This window comes from Globicephala melas, chromosome 7 (assembly GCF_963455315.2).
Source record: "Globicephala melas chromosome 7, mGloMel1.2, whole genome shotgun sequence".
Classification (NCBI taxonomy): domain Eukaryota; kingdom Metazoa; phylum Chordata; class Mammalia; order Artiodactyla; family Delphinidae; genus Globicephala; species Globicephala melas.
This window is the reverse complement of record NC_083320.1, coordinates 13252326-13270448: the sequence shown is the minus strand read 5'-3', so window position 1 is coordinate 13270448 and position 18123 is coordinate 13252326. Positions and strand designations below refer to the sequence as shown.

General features: G+C 40.7%; 1 protein-coding gene across 2 annotated transcripts in view; it reads right to left on the bottom strand.

Moving 5' to 3' along the window:
- DOCK10 (dedicator of cytokinesis 10) overlaps nucleotides 1–2887 on the bottom strand; it is a 279856-nt gene extending 276969 nt beyond the window's left edge. For both annotated transcript variants that reach the window (XM_030833224.2, XM_030833310.2), the window contains exon 1: nucleotides 2721–2887. In XM_030833224.2, coding sequence (XP_030689084.2) covers nucleotides 2721–2843 — 123 coding nt within the window. In that variant the 5' untranslated portion in view covers nucleotides 2844–2887. The remainder of the gene's footprint in view (nucleotides 1–2720) is intronic.
- Between the last annotated feature and the right edge of the window lie 15236 nt (nucleotides 2888–18123).

Genomic DNA, 18123 nt, shown 5'->3' with positions numbered 1-18123 from the left:
TGTAGAATGCTGCAATGAAGTTGGGAGTGCAGATAATTTTTCATTATTATTCTTAAGAGGAATGTAGAATAAGGCGGGTCCTCACTAGGAGTCTGCCTGCATATGAGCTACTACAGTGCCTTGGGTTAAAACTAAGATCAAGATTGCTGTGGAATCCACCTCTACTTTCCTCAGCAACTGCCCTGAAAGTAGGCCCCCCGGTAAATGCCCTCGCTCAGCATCCCTTCGTTCTCTGATCTCCATAATCCAAACACATTTTGAAGATTTCCTGTCCTATTATGTGTATGTTTGTATGATATATATGTATTTATATTTATATTTTCGGTCCCCAAAAGAGAGATTTCAGAAAGGGTACTGTATGAATCCAGCAGTGAGACAGGTTTTCTCAGCAAGACTTTCTAGTGTGTCTCAAATATTTTTTCAGTAGATGACAGCTTGCTCCAATACACACTATTCCACTTCCTGTATTGAAGTGGGCTACCCATTCTCTTCTTCCCCCAGACTATTCATTTTCTCCCTTGACAACCAGGATTTGAGGACTTGAAGCAACAAACACAAAGAGTCTTAAGGCAGTGGATCAATGTAAGCTAAGCTTCATCTTCACTGCACAGTCCCATTACAAGGTTTTAGGTTCCAAAGGGATGCTCTGCCCCACAGACTCCCACTGCATTTGGGTGCCAACTCAGAGAATGCCTCACTTTCCAGTTTCCCTTTAAGAGTTAACTGATGGGACGGATGCCAGGCACATAAGTCCGTGCTGCCAGAATCGCTGCCCAAGCTGCCTGACTAGATGGGTAAGATCCTTTGATATGTCTTGGCAAGAGCTGGCTCCAGGGTGTTGGCCACGGTGCTGAAGTGAGGGGAGGGGGGCAGGGACACCTTTCCCGCGAATCACCCCTTCCCCCAACTCTTTTTAAGACACTGGGCTTATTCATTTTGACAAGATACCCTAGGATTTCAAATCTGACATCAGTTTGGAGAAAGTAATGTGTATGTCCGCGTACAAAGGTATCTAGGATACATATTCTTTAGAGAAAAGTCGAGTGCTCCAAAAACTCTAGGAGAACCCCGTTAAAAATAAAACAAAAATCAAAAACAGCATTTAGGGCTGTTTATTCCAATTGAATGCTACTTATTTCTGTGCACTTGTCTACCAGATCATTACCGAGATTTGGTAAAATGAATCAACTGCAAAATAAAGTTCTCTTAAAGCAAATGGCAGACAATGACAAAGCCACCCTCCTGAATAATCATTCCAAAGTGAAAATTACGTTCTATGCATGCCTAAGGATTTTACTATCTCTATTTTTACTCTAGCTGAACCTTTTTTCCAAATGTTCTTTTTGACCGATTATCCTTCCTGCCTTGAAAATGTGCATGCTGATATCAGGAGCAGGGCAGCCCCTGGCACAGGGTCTGCTAACAGTTAAATCCCCTCTGGGTGCCTGCAGACTGCAGCCAGTGGCAAGTGAAAGAGAAGGCGCCCTGGCCACTGACTCCTGACTCATTTCACACTCCAATCACCCTCACCCTCTTGGGCATCTGATGCCTCTTTCCTCTGCCAGGCAATTAGCTTCCGTTCTGTTCAACTTTCCAACCTCTGGCTTTAGAGAAAAGTCCTGGCTGTGGGAACTGGCTCTGGGCAGCTCTTGGCTCCCTCCTGATGGGTGACTTGCAAGAGTAACACTTTCTTTGACACTCTTAAAAGAAGCCGTTTAATTCCTAATGATGTTTCCTGGCAAAAAGTAAAATGAAACCCACAACGTGGGATTCCGGTCCAGCAAAGGCAGGCCAAGAGTGTCGCTGCTGAACCCAAGTCTTGCTTTTAAGTCTGTTCCCACTCGCTTCCCTTTCCCACAAGAGTTCATTTTTCTTCCTCCTGACACTTCCAACCCGGAGTGTGACACCTACTGGAACTTCCGAACATCTGGGGAGGTATGGATATGATTTGGGCATCAGATGAGAACGCCTGGCTGCTGCCCCAGGGATTTCCCGCGGAAATCACCCGGCTCTCTTAGAAGGCGTTTCAATAAGGAAGTAACCAGTAAAGTTGGCGGGAGAACCCTGCGAACATCTTAGAAAAATACCAGGAACCACTGGATACTTAACGACCCACGTCTCCTCCAGGCTAGTTCCCTCAGCCCTTTCTGGACTCCTATAAAGCGGTTTGTGGGTTTTTACCCCGTGGAGGGAGGGAGGTGAGAAGGGCATTTATTTCCGCGAGAGCGTTCAGGTGAGGTTGCCAGCTTTAGCCCGGGCGAGGACCTCGGATCACACCCTCTCCTCCTGCGCCCTAGTCGCCAGGGGTGAAGGGGGCGCGGAGACCCGAGGACCGAGGGGTTCCGCTCCGTACACTATCCACCCCTCGGGTCTCTGGCACCCCACAACCTAACGCCCCCGGGGTTCGCGATGCGTTCCCGTCACCTCCTCACACCCCCAAACCCAGGCATATCCTCTCCCACGCTGCGCTTCTGCTGCCCGCGCGGCTGATCCTCTGAGCGTCCCCGGTCCCCAAACGTGCCCCCGGTCCTCACGCGTTGGTGCCGCTGCCTCGCAGAGGTGGCGCTGGCGGCCCCGGGCGAGGCGGCGGCGGAGGCCGTGCGGGGGCGGGGGAGCCGGGAGGCGGCAGTGAACCGGGCGCCGAGGGCTCCGGGAGGCCGGGCTCGGGCCCCCAGCAGCCCGGGGCGCACGGGGAGGCGCGGAGGACGCGCTGCACTCACCCGCTGCTGCTGCCGGCTGCTGACAGCCACCGCGGCGGCGGACGCGGCGCTGTGCCGGAGTTCGGCCGCCTGCCCGGGTCGCAGCAGGCTCCGGGTGAACCTGCGGGTCCGCTCGCTGGCCATCGCCCGTCGCGGGCCCGGAGCGCGCGTCCCGCCGCCCTCGCCGGCGCCGACCTCCTCTACCCACCGCCGTTCAGGAAGCGGAACTCGGAGCCTCCCCCCGCCCCCCCCCCCCCCGCCTTCCTCGCTCTACTCGCAAGAGGCGGGTTTTTCTCTCTGACACCCCCCACCCCCTGCGCTCCGCCGAAGCTTCGCGACGACTTTCCAAACTCTGCGCTCCTGCGGGCGCGCGCGGCCAACTCGGCAGGCGGCCCCGACCCGGCTGCTGCGCCTCTGGAGTGGGGACCGCGGGACGCGCGTGGGGCGGCTCCAGCCCGCGCCAACCCCCGGCCTCAGCCGGCCACCCGCGACTGTGCCCGCAGCCCCCAGGACCGGCGTGTGGCGGGGGAGGGGCGCGGGGCGGCGGCGGCCGCGGGGCTCCGGGCGGGGCCTGCCCACCGCCCTCGTGCCCATTTGGAGGCTCCTTGCGGCGCTGGAGCTCTGGCCGCGTTGGTTTCGCCCCGACTTTCCGGGGCTGGCGAGAGGGCGCGGGCAGAGCTCAGTTCGCCCTTCCAGCCTTGGAATCGGATCAGAAGCTTATAAACGGTCTGGTGGCTGGGATCTCTGCAGCATCTCCCGAGCCAGGCTTTCAAAGTCTCCTTTGCCCAAAGTCCTCACTCAGGGCCTTGGAATAAGCTTGCAAGTTCATAGATGCCTCAACCAGTATTCATGAAACGCCTACTATGTGCCAGTGCACGTTGTTCTGGAAACTGGGCTAAGAGGGGGAACCTACCAGCCCCACCTTAAGGCTGTGAGGGGCTGATGAGGTTTTTGAGCTTGGGGTAGGAGGCAGCAGATAACCAAGTTAATAAAAGAATACAAGTACGTGAACAAGGGAGTTTCAGATAATACAAGCTAGAAACCAATAAATCAGGGTAATTAATGTGAGGTAAGAAGCTGGGGAGTATCACATAGGGTGAACTGGCTAGAACTGACGGTGGCCTTCCCAGGTGGTGTGGGTCAGGCATGCGGGTGGACTTATTTGTGTTGTTTTTCTTCTGCCACTTTTGCCACACATGCATCTGGCCTGCACATTGTCCCTAGCTCTCTGATTAAAGTCTTCTGAGAATTCTCATCCTGAGTCACACCCCAGGGTGTGGTTCTCCAACTCCATGTGGGGCCGGGAGTCGGGAAGAGCAGCCCCCGCCCCTAGGATACCAGTCTGAAGAGATTCAGGGCAGCCACTCCAAGTATTCTAGGTTTTTCTTAACAGCTTTTTATAAATCTGTGACCCTGACGTTTTTCCCAAGCCAATATATAGTTTTAACACAAGGTTGCATTTGGGTATAAAGAACTCTTAAGTGGCTGACAGATGCACTTGAGTCAGCTCTCTGATGTCTGGGATTCAGTTAGCCAGAGGTACTGGTGTGGCATCATTTCAGCACATTCTATTTAGAAATCGTGACGGACAGAGGCTCTGGAAGATTTGAGACGTGCCATATGAAACACTGGTCGGCTCTACTATACCCTTCATAGCAAACTACTGTGTCTTGCGTTATATGCTTTCACACTGGTACCCAATATGTGACCAAGGTCACCTTTAAGGGTAAGCAAAGTAGGTGGTTGCCTTGTGGTGACACACAAGATCTCTATGGGAGTATCTCCCTCCAGCCACACCCTCCTCTAACAGGTGTGCCTTGTGGTGATGCTTTCAAATGCATACTTTCTTGAGAGAGATAGTTCATTAAGCACTTTTGAAAGAACTTGAGTTTCCCAAGAAGAGGTATCTAGTCTTTCTCCATGGTTTCAGAACACAGGAGTTGCTCGCTGATATTGATTTGCGGATGACTTTCCCAAGGGTTCGATGGGCTGGTGCAGTCTGAGAGCTGAGTGCCTGAGGTAGAGACAGACAGAACGGTGTGCTGGAAGGGAAGGCTGGCGTACCTGAAAATTTCAATAACGGCCCTTGACAGTCATGTAGCTTTTAGTTAAGCTGCCTTCTGGATTTCAAGGATAGAGTACTGAGTGTCTGCATAGACACACACATTCTTTGCTGCAGAGACACAACTTCAGGTCTGCTAATTTGGGATTCTCTGACTCTTTGCTGGTCACCCATCTCTCAGTTCCCTAGAGAGACATGGCTAAGATGCTTTGTAAAGGCAAACCTATGAAAGTGCCGTGAAGATCCTAATTAATGTAACCTATGCACTTGGGTGATTATGCTGTGTCGGTGTAGTTTCATTAGTTGTAACAAATGTACCACTCTGGTGGGGGGATGTTGATAATGGCAGAGGTTTTACAGGTGGGGAGGTAGTGGGAGATCTCTGTATTTTTTTCTTTATTTTGCTGTGAATTTAACACTGCTCTAAAAACAAAAGTTAAAAAAAACAAAAACAAAGAAAGCAATGTAACACAACAATGAAAAGACAAATAGCCCAATGGAAGAATGGGCAAAGGATTTGATCATACATTTCTCCAAAGAAGATATGTAAATAGACAATGCTCAATATCATTAGTCATCACAGAAATGCAAATCAAAGCCACAGTGAGATACCATAATGAGATACCACCCCACGAGGAGGGTCATAATGAAAATATGGAAAATAGCAAGTGTTGGGGAGATGTGGAGAAATTGGAACCCTTGTGCTTTGGTAGTAGGGATATAAAATGGCACAGCGGCTTTGGAAGCCATTTGGCTGTTCGATAAAATGGTAAACATGGAGTTACCGTGTGACCCAGCAATTCCACTCCTAGAGAAATGAAGACATATATTCACATAAAAAGTTGTATTATACAAGAATGTTCACAGCAGCCTTATTCATAATAGCTAAGAAGTGGAAAAAACTTAGATATCCACCAATTGAATGGATAAACAAAATGCGGTATGTCCATACAATGGAGTATTTTTTAGCAATAAAGAAATGAAGTATTGGTATGTGCTACAATGTGGATGAACCATGAAAACATTATGCGAAGTGAAAGAAGGTAGCCACAAAAGATCACACACTTATGATACCCTTTTTAACGAAATGCCCGGATTGGCAAATCTAGAAACAGAAAATAGATTAGTGGTTGACTAGGGCTGGAGGCGGTTGGGGGAAGGTGGGGAGTGACAGCTAATGGGTACACAGTCTCTTTGGGGTATGGTGAAAATGTTCTAAAATTAATCGTGTGGGAGGTTGCACAAGAAACAGATTTCAGTTATTGCTTTTGGGAAGGGGAACTTGACAGCTGGCGGACAGGAGTGTCGATATATATTAATATACATGTTAATATATACGCCCTGTGTGCTTATTGGATTTTGTATCACATGTGTAATAACCTATTCACAAACTAATAAGTAAAATAATATTTTACAAAAGAAATTACAATGAAATGACAAAAAGTATTAACTACAGATTCCATAAAAATTTTTAAAGTAAGTCATGAAGTGACAAATTTTGTTCAATGACCTTAAAATTCAATCTTTTACTGTTCCATATTTCCTAGTATTTAGAACACATAGCCTGCAATCAAGTTTTATCAAGTTCTAATTCTCCTCTTTATTTGAGGTGGCATGGACCAAGCCATTTAATAGGAAAGAAATGACCCCACTTTCAATAGTAGACATTTACGGACTCTCAACTCTGGACAGGATCTCAACGTAAGCCATGGGGGCAGGGAGCAAAGCAAATGGTCTCTGCCTTCAGATAACTTAATTTCAAATAGAGAAACTGATATAAAACACTAGTGAGGGGTGGAGGGTAATATTCTGGAAATGGAGTCTCTCAGATAGGACCCGTATTAACGTTTTATATTTTATATTCTTAGAGCTCTAAGATTGAAAACATTCGTCTCAATAATATGGGATTTTCTGGTGCTTCCTCCCTCCCTCCCCCTCTCCCTCTCTCCTTCCCTCTTCCTTCCTTCCTTCCTTCCTTCCTTTCTACCTTCCTTCCTTCCTTCTTTCCTTCCTGCCTGCCTTCCTTTCCTTCTTTAAAGCTCAGGCACTCTCCCTCCTTATTCAAAAGCATCAATGGCTTTCTTAAGATGCAGTAAGCACTGATTACCTGCCCTGGTACAGTTTGAAACTCTGTACAACTAGAAAAATGAAATTGTCAATAGTCCTCTCCTATCATCCTTCTCCGTGACTTTGCCCAGGGCTGATTACACTAGTCTTATGAGTAAGGAAAGCTCTCAGGAACTTTAGCAGTAATAAGTGTAAAAGTGAAAACGGTACTATCTTTACTGTATCTAGAGATACAACAGATACAATAGTGTGAAAATTCCATTAGTTGTTAGTCCAGGAGTCTGAAGACCTGGGTGTGAGTCCAGGTTTTGGTACTCAGAGATTGTAGAAACTAGGACAATACCCCTTGTACTAATTCCATGGCATTAAGCCACCTTTCCTAAGAGATACCAAGTCTACTGCACCCTAGGTGTCAGCCTGGCCATCAGCCTGTCTCAAGGTTTCAAGGTCTCAAACCATTTAAAGTTTGCCTAATGTTACACAGTCTACAAAATATAGTCACTATTTCATTTGATTCTAAAATAATTCATCCTAAAAGGCAGATGAAGCATGAAATATTGCCCCCACTGTCCATAAGACAAAACTGAGAGATAATTTAATAACATTGAAATTAGAAGGAGGAGCATTTTGCTAATTAATAAAAAAAGGCTTAGGGTACAAATGTCTAAGCTAAAATTATTCTGTGATATTATCAAGACTTCCTTCCTAGTTCCCTATCTAGGGAAAAGTACATTTATCCTCTTTTTATAATAGGAAAAGAGGTCCACAGAAGTAGGTGACTTGCCATGACACTGTAGTGACTGTGATTGGGGTGGGTAAATTAAAATAATTGTATTTGGCTACTGAAAGTATAAAATTTGTCCTATTCAGCAACAAGTAAATAAAGTATCAGAATCGCAAACCAAAATATAAGAAAAATACTTTGCCATAAACATTTCTTTGTTCTCTAATATTAAGATAAAAATTAAACAATTGAATTTATTTCCAGTGGCTTTTTGTCTGAATCCTATTTCATAAGGTGCATTTTTCTTCACCTTGCCCAGGGAATATTAAAAAGCAGCAAGGAAAATATGATTTGAGAGGTGTGATATTTATGGGCATCCATTAGTCTTTGCCAGAGCTAGAGCCATTTGACAAAGCTGAGTGCCTCCATGTTGCTTATGGGCAAAGGAATTAAATTTGATATGGATTTGTTACCGTGTTTAGAAGACAGATCACTCTTTGGAAGAAAATTTCACTTAACATAATGTGATTTGAATGTGAAACTCTCTGCTGGGCTGTATATTTTGCCCACACGCCACATGCAGAGCACAATAAGTCCACCAGAATCCTTGGGGCATATCTCAAAGAGAGGCACATACTTGAAAGGAAAGAACAGTTTGGACGGGAAACCAGTCTCTGGGTTTTCTATCCTGCTTTGGATTTAATTTGTAGTCTGGCCTTAGGGAATTAATGTCCCAGGACCTTTATTTCTCCATCTGTAAAAATTACTGAGAGGCAGATTTTGGCTTGATATGAGGAAGAAGGAAATGATTAGTAAACATAGAATGGGAACTTTTCAATTTTTTACATGCATAATTAAACCCTGTATTTATTTTATTCTTCTAGGCATTTCAATGCCCTTCTCTTATTCTTCAATATGTTGATTACTCCAGGCATTCACAATTCTCACAGAAATACAGCTTATATAACAAATTATAACATAATTATTTCTTTTACTTTTTAAAGAGAGCAACATAAAATTGAATCTGTCTTCTATTATTTCTTTGAGAATTTTGCAGCTCTATACATGAGTGAGATTGGTCATCTTTTCTTTTGTGGAAGTGACTTTATTTCATTTTGCCAGGAAGATTTCTTTAGCTTCCTGAAGTGGATTGGAGCAATTGCTGTCCCCTTCCATGGCCTACAATAATTTTTAAAACATTGGGATCATTTGGTCTCCAAAGGTTGAATAGAATCCAGCTGTGGAGCCATCTGGTCCTGGTGCATTTTTTTTAAGGGGCGATCTATAATCACTTTCAAATCTTTTCTATAGTAATTGGTCTAGGCAAGATTTACACATCTTCTTTTAATTCTTAATAATTTATGTTTTACAATGAATAGCACCCATTTTTCCAGGTTTCAAAAACATTTTGCTTTAGAATTGCACGTAGCGTTAACATATATATTCTCCCATCCTGTATTCTTTTTAATTTTATTATAAAGATTTTAAACACGTCTAAAGAGTTTCAAAAGAATACAGTGAGCACCCATCTAACCCCCAGCTATCGTGAACCATTTTAAATTAGAGAAGTCATAACCCTACGTCTTTAAGCAATTCAGCATTTCTCTCCGAAGAGTAAAAACATTCTCCCGCATAACTGCAATATCAACCTCTTAATAACTTTTATCATCCAGTTCATATTCAAATTTCTCCAGTTGTTCCCCAAACACTTTATAGCTGATTTGCCGAATCCCGAATTTAATCATAGAAGATATTTGGTTGTCTTGTCTCTTAAGTCTTTAATTTAAAACCATTCTCCTCCTCCTTTTTGATAATAACATTGACTTGTTGAAGAGACGAACTCAGTTGTGTCACTTCTTTTTACTGACATTTAATTTGTTCTTCTTTATCCAGTCTTTTCTCATTCTTAATCTTGAATTTCTTACTTTCTTCTTTTTTTCCTTAATTGTGTTCTCGAGGGGAATTAGCTATTATATTAGTCTCTTCAAGGAACTGGTCTTGAGTTTTATTAATTTGACTATGTTTTACTGTTTGTTTTTTCATTAATAGGGTGAAACTCTCTTAATCAAGACAGGAACCCCAGATATTATAGAAGGACAAAATAGTAATATTTAAATACATAAAAACTTAAATTTTCATTATGGCAAAAGAAAAAATAAAAAAGCCATAGGCAAACATAATTGGGTTAATGTTTATAATAAAAATAAACAAGAAAGGCAAATATTTCTAATATCCAAAGATCTCAACTGACAAGATAAATACCTGAAATAGGCAAATTCCTAAGAGAGAAACTCTGAATTAGAAAAGGAAAGAAAATCTATTCGAATTTTTTGCCCATTTTAAATTAGGTTGTCAGCCTATCTCATTCATTTTAAAGTCTAATTTATATATTCTGGATATAAGTCAAATATTTATGTATATATATAGTTTGTTGTTTTCACTACTGGATGTTGCTAACAGTAATCAGAAGTCATGGCATCATTTACCATTTTCTTCATCTAGTAAAGAGAGTGTTACACCAAATATACACCTAACAAATACCAAGTGATTATTTAAAAGAGATAAAGGATGTGTTTTGTTTCCTAATAGGCAGCCTCAGAAAGAAACATACTAATATTTAATCTATGCTTATAAAGATTTTCAAAGCATTAATTCTATACCCTGATTAGGTGGGTTGAAGACAGTTGGAGGAAATATGCTCTTGGTGCATATAATTGATGTAAAGAAACTATTTTATTTCCAGGAAATTTTTCTTTTAAAAAAGTCTATGCAACATTGTCACTGTCTGTTCCCAGGCATGTGGTTTTGGTGTGTAGTTGCATTTGCACTAACCCATTTCCTGTGCGTATGCTCTGCTTTACCCTTGCCCTTGATGTGTCAAATAGAAGTGAAATAGAAATATAACACCATTGCCCAGAGCTCAGTTTTTGAAAAAGGAGAAGGCAGAGGGAGAAAAACAATGCAAACTGTGCACGCGTTTCCAAAGCCTGAAACAAAATTGGCAGTTTGACGAGTACTGAAGATGCCTATTCAAATGAAAGTCAGTGGGCTTTTGTTCTTCCCCATGTGATCACTAGAATTTATTAATATGACTAGATTAGGATTTTTCATAGCTTTATCTTCTAGCATTTTCTCATGTATAGACTTGAAAATGTATTTCTGTTCTGAGCTAATCGTGAATCTTCTCCCCTTTCTCCTTGTTTGTTTATTTGCTAGAGGGACAAAAAGAAGAAAATAGTTATTTTTATAAAGTTTTTAAAGCAATAGGAGAATTATTATGCAACTAGTCTAAAAAAATCCTAATAAAGTCAAAGTACTTTTTGTATATTTTTAAAGGGTACTATTAGCATCATCATGTGCGTAAAGCTCCAAGCTCACGTTAACAAGAGCTTGTTCCCTAACACCTGCCAAGTACCCTATCTTCTGTTAAAGAGATGCTTGGGTGGGAGCTACTTGAAAGCGTCTGAATATGACTCTTGAAGATCAATAACGTATTTCATAAAGATGTCAGGTTTTTACTACACTTTTTTTTTCCCATTGGCTCCAACATTTATCCAACCAATGTTGATCAGTGTGATGAAGTATATCTATGAAGGCCAAACCTAGTGTTTAATACGTAAATCTACTAAGTAAGCTTTCATCTCATCGCTGGATACGTATTCTCTTGTTGGATTCCTATTTTGGATAGGGGTAGAGTGCCTGATATATGGATGGTGAGTCAACTGTTAAAAACCACTGGGCTATGCTTGGGGATAAGTGGATCAAGGTATTCCTGAGATTATCAAAGTTGGAAGTGGTCACAGAAATTATCTAAGTCATGTTTGTTTGCTTTTGATTTCTTAGTTGTAGGTTTTGTTTACAGAAAGGGAGGTGAAAACTCAGAAGCTAAGTGCTGTATCTCAGATCAGCTGCTGATAAAACTACCTGGTGGCAAAGGTAGGATTGCTACCCAGATATATTTCTAGTCCAATGTTTGTTCCAATGCTATACCATGAAGCTGGAAACATGAAAGGGAGAAAATCAGAGGCTAATGACATTAAACTAAATACCATGCTTATGACGTGTTCTGGAAATAAGCACAGAGCCGCCAGAGTCATGGTCCTACCTAGAGAATTATGGAAGGGGCCAGAGAGAGACCTCAATATATTGAATTCCCTTTTGTGCCATTTTTTTTCCTGGCGCATCTCAAATTTCAAAATCACCTTCTTTAAGATGTCTTTTCTCTCTCCCAATCTGTTAGATGTCTTTTCTACATGGTCAAATAATACTTTCTGTATATTGTAGTTTTTTTGTTCACTTGTCCTCTCCTCCATTAATAATAACCATTATCAATCACTGAGTACCTACTATGTGCCAGGCACTTTGCCAGGAACTTTATGAAAGCTGTGTTGAGTTCTTGAAAAACCCTCCAAATCAGGGATGAGGGTTTCCTGACTGACCAAGTTCAAACACTTAATAAACATCAGAACCAGAATGGGAAATCATATTTGCTGTGTTCCCATTCCTACATCATTTCTGTGTGTCATACTGACTAAATTCAGAGCCAGAGGACTGTGGTCATGAATACTAGACTTCTCTCATCATTCATTCCATGCACCTTCCAGTCTTTGAGGTTGGAAAGGTGAACCTGCACTTTTCAAAGTCTCTGGAATCTAGGATTCTGGATATGATGGAAGGTGTGCCAGTTAGAAGCAGTTGTAAGAGATTCGGAAGGCAGTAGTGACGTGCGTGCCGTCTTCCAGCTGCTGTGGTGGCTGGGATGCAAGGCGCGGTGTGTGTGGGGGGGTGAGTAGGTAGAAGCAGACTCAAGCACTCAGTTTTCAGTCACCAGCTTTGAGGTTTGAGAGGCAGTTGTGACAACACCTGCGGTAGCAGCCATGGAAGCTTCCTGACATCTGGATCACAGTTAGGAGGTGTATCTGTAACCTTGGACTCCATAGTCCAGGAGGGGTTCATCTTGCCTTTCCAATGATTTTGTAAAACTAAATTCCTTATTACATTTCTTTTTGCCTCAAATACCCAGAATGATATGGTGGTATTTCCCATATCTGTTGTTGTATAACAAACCACTCCAAAACCTAAAATGATTTATTTTAGGACTAAAACAACAATGATTTATTATTTTTTTTTAATTTTTGAATTTTATTTTATTTATTTTTTTATACAGCAGGTCCTTATTAGTCATCAATTTTATACACATCAGTGTATACATGTCAATCCCAATTGCCCAATTAATCACACCACCATCGCTACCCCTCCGCCACTTTCCCCCATTGGTGTCCATACGTTGGAATGATTTATTATTTATCATTATTCTGCAGTTGGTTGGAATCAGCTGGGCAGTTCTTCTGATGCGTTCACTCATGTGGCTGAATTCAGCTAGCAGCTCTGCTGAGGCTGGAACATCTGAGACAGCCTCACTTGTCTGCTGAGCTGCCTTCAGACTTTTCCTTGTGGCCTCTCTTTCTACATGGTCTTTCATCACTAATCTGAGCGGGAAGCAGGAACAGGGACTGCTTAGCCACGTTAGAAATGATATAATTCTGTATCTGAGCAGGAGAAACACAAGTGTCAGAAACCTTAGAAAAATTGTAAGCCAACGTGAATAGGAGAAAGGATTGAGGTTGGAGGGAGTTTGGCCAAATCTCCCATTTTTCCCATTATAATTCTGCCAAATGAATTTTATCATCCATTTATGCTGCCAACATTTGTTTAGTATACAGTATTTGAAGTAACCATTTTAGGTGTTGGATATGGAAAAATTCTGCCCTTGAAGGAATAAATAACAGGTGACAAGAGTATGATGATAATCCAAATAGAGTGACAAAGCGTAAGTCACTAGCTGTGCTAGGCAGTCAGGAAACCAGTTTGGAAAAGTCACCCTTAAGGAAGATCTTGAAGCCTGAGTAGGAGTTTGACAGGATGAATGTTTGTTTGCAGGAAATGGAGAATGGCATAGACTAATAAAGAATTGCCATGACACAAACTTCTGCTTCCAGTAATGGTGGGATGTGTAGTTGAGAGTGAGGATAACTGAAAAATTGAAGTTAAATATGTGTTTGTGAGTGTGTGTGTGTGTGGTTTTATAATAAATAGACAAAAAGTCAGCAAGGATATAGATTTGAACAACATAATTAACAAAAGAGATCTATATATCTCTACATATATGTAGAGATCATTGCATCAACTACAAAACATGTATTCTTTTTTTAATAAAAATTTTTTGGAGAAGTTTTAGGTTCAAAACAAAATTGAGTGAAAAGTACAGAGTTCCCATTTACTTCCATCCCCATAAACTCACAGACTCCTCAACTATCAATATCCTGCATGACACTGGCACACTAATTACAACTGATGAGTCTACATTATAGTGTCAAACAGAATAGACCTAGTCAGATTGTCTGTTTCTTTTCTGCGTTTCTGAAAATTGTGTCTTACAGGGAATTGGTCAACTTCATCTAGGCTATCAAATTTGTGGACATAGAGTTGTGATCTGTAGTGATGTCTCTTCTTCCATTTCTGATATTAGTACTTTGTGTCTTCTCTTTTTTTTCTTGTCTAGCCTGGTTAGAGGCATATCAATTTTACTGATTATTTCAAAGAACCAGCTTTTGGTTTTCTCTATTGATTTCCTGTTTTTAATCTCATGATTTTTATTCTTCTAGTTCTTATTATCTTTTCTTCTGTTTACTTTGTATTTAATTTACTCTTTTTTTTTCTAGTTTCCTAAGATGGAAGCTTAGATTATTGATTTTAGATCTTCCTTCTTTCCTAATATAAGCAGCCAATGCTATAAATTTCCTTTTAAGCACGGCTTTTGCTGCATCCCATGAATTTTGGTAAGTTGTATTTTATTCAATGCATGTTAAAAAATACATATGGAACAGATATAAAAATTAACAGATTGGACAAAAAGGAATACACAAATTATATCAAAGGATTGGAATCGTACAACATTTATTCCATTCCACAATATGAAGATAATATGAATCAATGGTAAAGTTGTAAAATTTCCATATGTTTCGAATTACAAAATATACTTCTAAATACTTGAAAAATCACAATGGAAATTAGAAAATAGGTTGAACTGATCTATAACACATATACTAAATATAAAATCTTGTGAGTTGAGGTTAGATCAGCCCTTTGAGGAACATATATGTTCTTAGATACTTATATTGATTTAAAAAAATCTAAAAATTAACAAGCTAAACAGCCTTTACAAGAAATTTTTTAAAACAATAGCAAAATTAACCGAAAGAAAGTAGAAGATAGGCAATAATAAAAGTGACAGCACAAATTAATGAAAGAGAATACAAGCACATGATAAAAAGGCTTAATAAAGCCAAAAATAGTTCTTTAAAGAGAAAAAAATAAAATTGATAAGCCTCTGGAGAGATTGATCAAGTAAATAGAAGGGACACATGCTAATATTAGGGTTATAGTAAAAGCCTGTGGTAGATTATTAGAAGATATAGCAAAGAGAAAATCACTAATGACCAGAAGAAATTAAAAAGTTAATAAGAAAGCTTGTGGCAGAAACTAGAAAATTTAGATGAAATGGAAAGGTTTCTGGAAAAATATAGCTTATTGAAACTTAATAAACAATAGGAAATCATAATAGTCCTATGATCATTAGGGTAAGTTCATTGAATCGGTCTTCGACAGAACATTTGAGGTCCAGTTTACTTCACTGGCCAGTTCTAACATTCAAAGAAGAAATAATTACAAAATTATATAAGATCTTCCAAAGATGGTTTAGCCAGGATAAGAGTGAGAGAAGGGGAGAAGGCAGCCATGGTACAAAGCTGGTGCATACACTGTAGGGTTGAGAAGGGGGTTGAGAAGGAGGTAGGAGTGATCAGGTGGAGCTGAGGCTTGGGAGTGGGCCACTGAGCTACCTCACATGATTCCTCCAGAAAGTCCATGTTGCTTTTGCAGTCTCAGACTTCTGTGTCTAGTCCAGGCATCAGTTTTTCAGTGTGGAGCAATTCCTGCCTCATCCCTCAATAGCATGAGTGGGGCTGTTCTTCAAGGCCAGCCCTGAAAGGGAAAAAAAATTTATACACTTCTGGAGGCAGAAAGGGGAAAAAAGTTTTTCAGCACGTAGAAGAGGATAGAAGTTATCATCACAATAGCTTCTGCTGCATGTCCCTTACTAAGACATATGGTCCAATAGGCCTATTCATTATCTTTCATATGCTTTATGGTTTTTTTATTTCTGCAACTTTGTTTCAAAGTGATTTCCTTGGCTTGGAATTTCCTCACCGCTTATCTCACTTCAAACCATCATTCAAATTGCAGCTCAAGCCATCTTTTCCCCTGATTCCTTCCTTGACCAGACCAACTGACCCTGCTTATGTAGCAGTGAGGGAGGTTGGTTGGAGGTACGGGTGTGTGCAGGAGTTGGAAGGTGTTGGGGAGTGGGGAGGGAGGATGGGTAGTACCCTTAGGGCTGATTTTCTGAACCATTCCCACATTGAGTAATTTTAGTCTCCTTGTGGCAGGAAGGATGTCATTTTTCTTTGTATCTTCCACAGTATCTTTACATATCATTTTCATCCAATGTGCATGTATTGAGTAGTTATTAATATATATTGTCATGATCAGAACTTAATTACAATAATCTGTAAATATTTTACTTTGGGATCTTGGTTTATGTATCTTAAAGGCAGATAAAATAACTTTTTCTTAATATCAATATGCATGAATAAAAAGCCATATCATTCTCATTTATTATGATGTAATAAGGTTGTAAATTATTTAAGTGAAAAATCCCTGTCTGGTACTTGCATTGTTAATTTAATAGTCACAGTGCTAGATACTGATGCTGTATTCTCTATGTCATGTAATGTTTTATCGATTGTGTTTAATACCTAGTCCCAGTATTTCTGACTTTATCCTCCTTGTAATGTTCAAATAATATAAATAAAGTAGTTTTATAAATGTACTACTGACATATTGATTGACATATTGATTGACATATTCTCAAGTGGGGGATATGCCATATGACACAGATTTCCCATCCATTTATGCAATAATTAATATCAGAGCTAAGCATATAACTTGGGAAGCTCAATAAGCAATGACAATATCATACATTTATTGTATCCATTCATTCAACAGATATTTATTATGAGCCAAGCAATGTTAGGCATTGAAGATAAAAGGTAAATGAGGTATATATGCAGCCTACTCTTCTGGGACCTATGCTAGTAGAGAAAGGAAAACATCATATAAAGAATTACACAACTGATCATTAGTTATAATTGTGGCAGGTGTTGTCAAGGAAAATTATTAAGTGTCAGGAGAGTGTGTCATGGTGGGACCTGCCTTGGTATCCTTCGGAGTTCAGAGAGACCCATATCTTTTATTCTTTTCCTTGAGAGTCAGAAATCAGAGTTTGGCGTCAACTTTGGAATAAATAAATAAAGCTGTCATTCAACTGCAAAAATAGTGGTATGGAAGAACACACTCCTGACTTTCAGAATTCTATCATTTAAGAATGATAGCTCTATCACAACCTTTGAAAATTAAATGAACAGTTTAGGGCATGATTTAGATATTTATCAATGTGCTTTAAAAGTAAAAATTCACAACAGTCTAAAATTGATAGTTAATCAATATTGATAGTATCTCTTTGTCAAGTACCAAAAGTCAAGGATGAATATATGACAAGATGGTTTGGGGGAAATCCTCTATTCTGACCCATTACTGCTTGAAATCCAACTGAAGCAGATATTACTATCACATGAAAAAATATTTTCAAGTATTTTAAAGAATATATCCCCAATATTTTATTACTTCTCCTCTACATTTGATTTTGCTCACTGATATTCTGATGTTACAACAGAAAAAAAAAAATGACGAAGTCCAACATTTGTTTTTAAAGAATTATTTGCATCTCTGCCTAGCCGGGGGATTTGTGATGTCTCTCGGTAAGGTACCAGTCAGTTGATAGGATACTGAAAAGTCACGTATTGTGTCTCTGGGTGTAGCAAAAGCATGCCTTCAGAAAAAGCTTATTTGGAAACTTTTATTTTTTTTTAATGTCTATTAGTTTCCTGTGGCTGTTGTACCAGAGCCTTGATATGATTTCTAGTTCTAGCTAAAAGCAACACAGATAGTAGCCATGGCGGCCATGAATTTATTGCAGCGGGCTTCGGTCCCTGCAGTGGCCGCTCTGTCCGGCCCGCCGCCTTGGCACTCGACTTGGATTGGGGGGGCTTCCTCACCCGTGACTTTCCTAAGACTGTCGCTCCTATGCGACACAGTGGAGACCACTGGAAAAGACTGTTTATCATCAAGACTTCTGGGTTCTATGACAGACGTTTTTTGAAATGAATGAGATTCTACATTTTGTTGACTGGGATTCCAGTAGCAACTGGCATAACTCTGGTGAATGTATTTATTGGTGAAGCTGAGGTTAGTAGAAATTCCGGAAGGCTATACCCCAGAACACTGGAAATATTTCAAGCATCCTATATCAAGATGGGTTGCCCGAACTTTCTTTGATAGTCCCGAAACAAATTATGAAAGAACAATGGCTATCCTTCATATTGAAGCTGAAT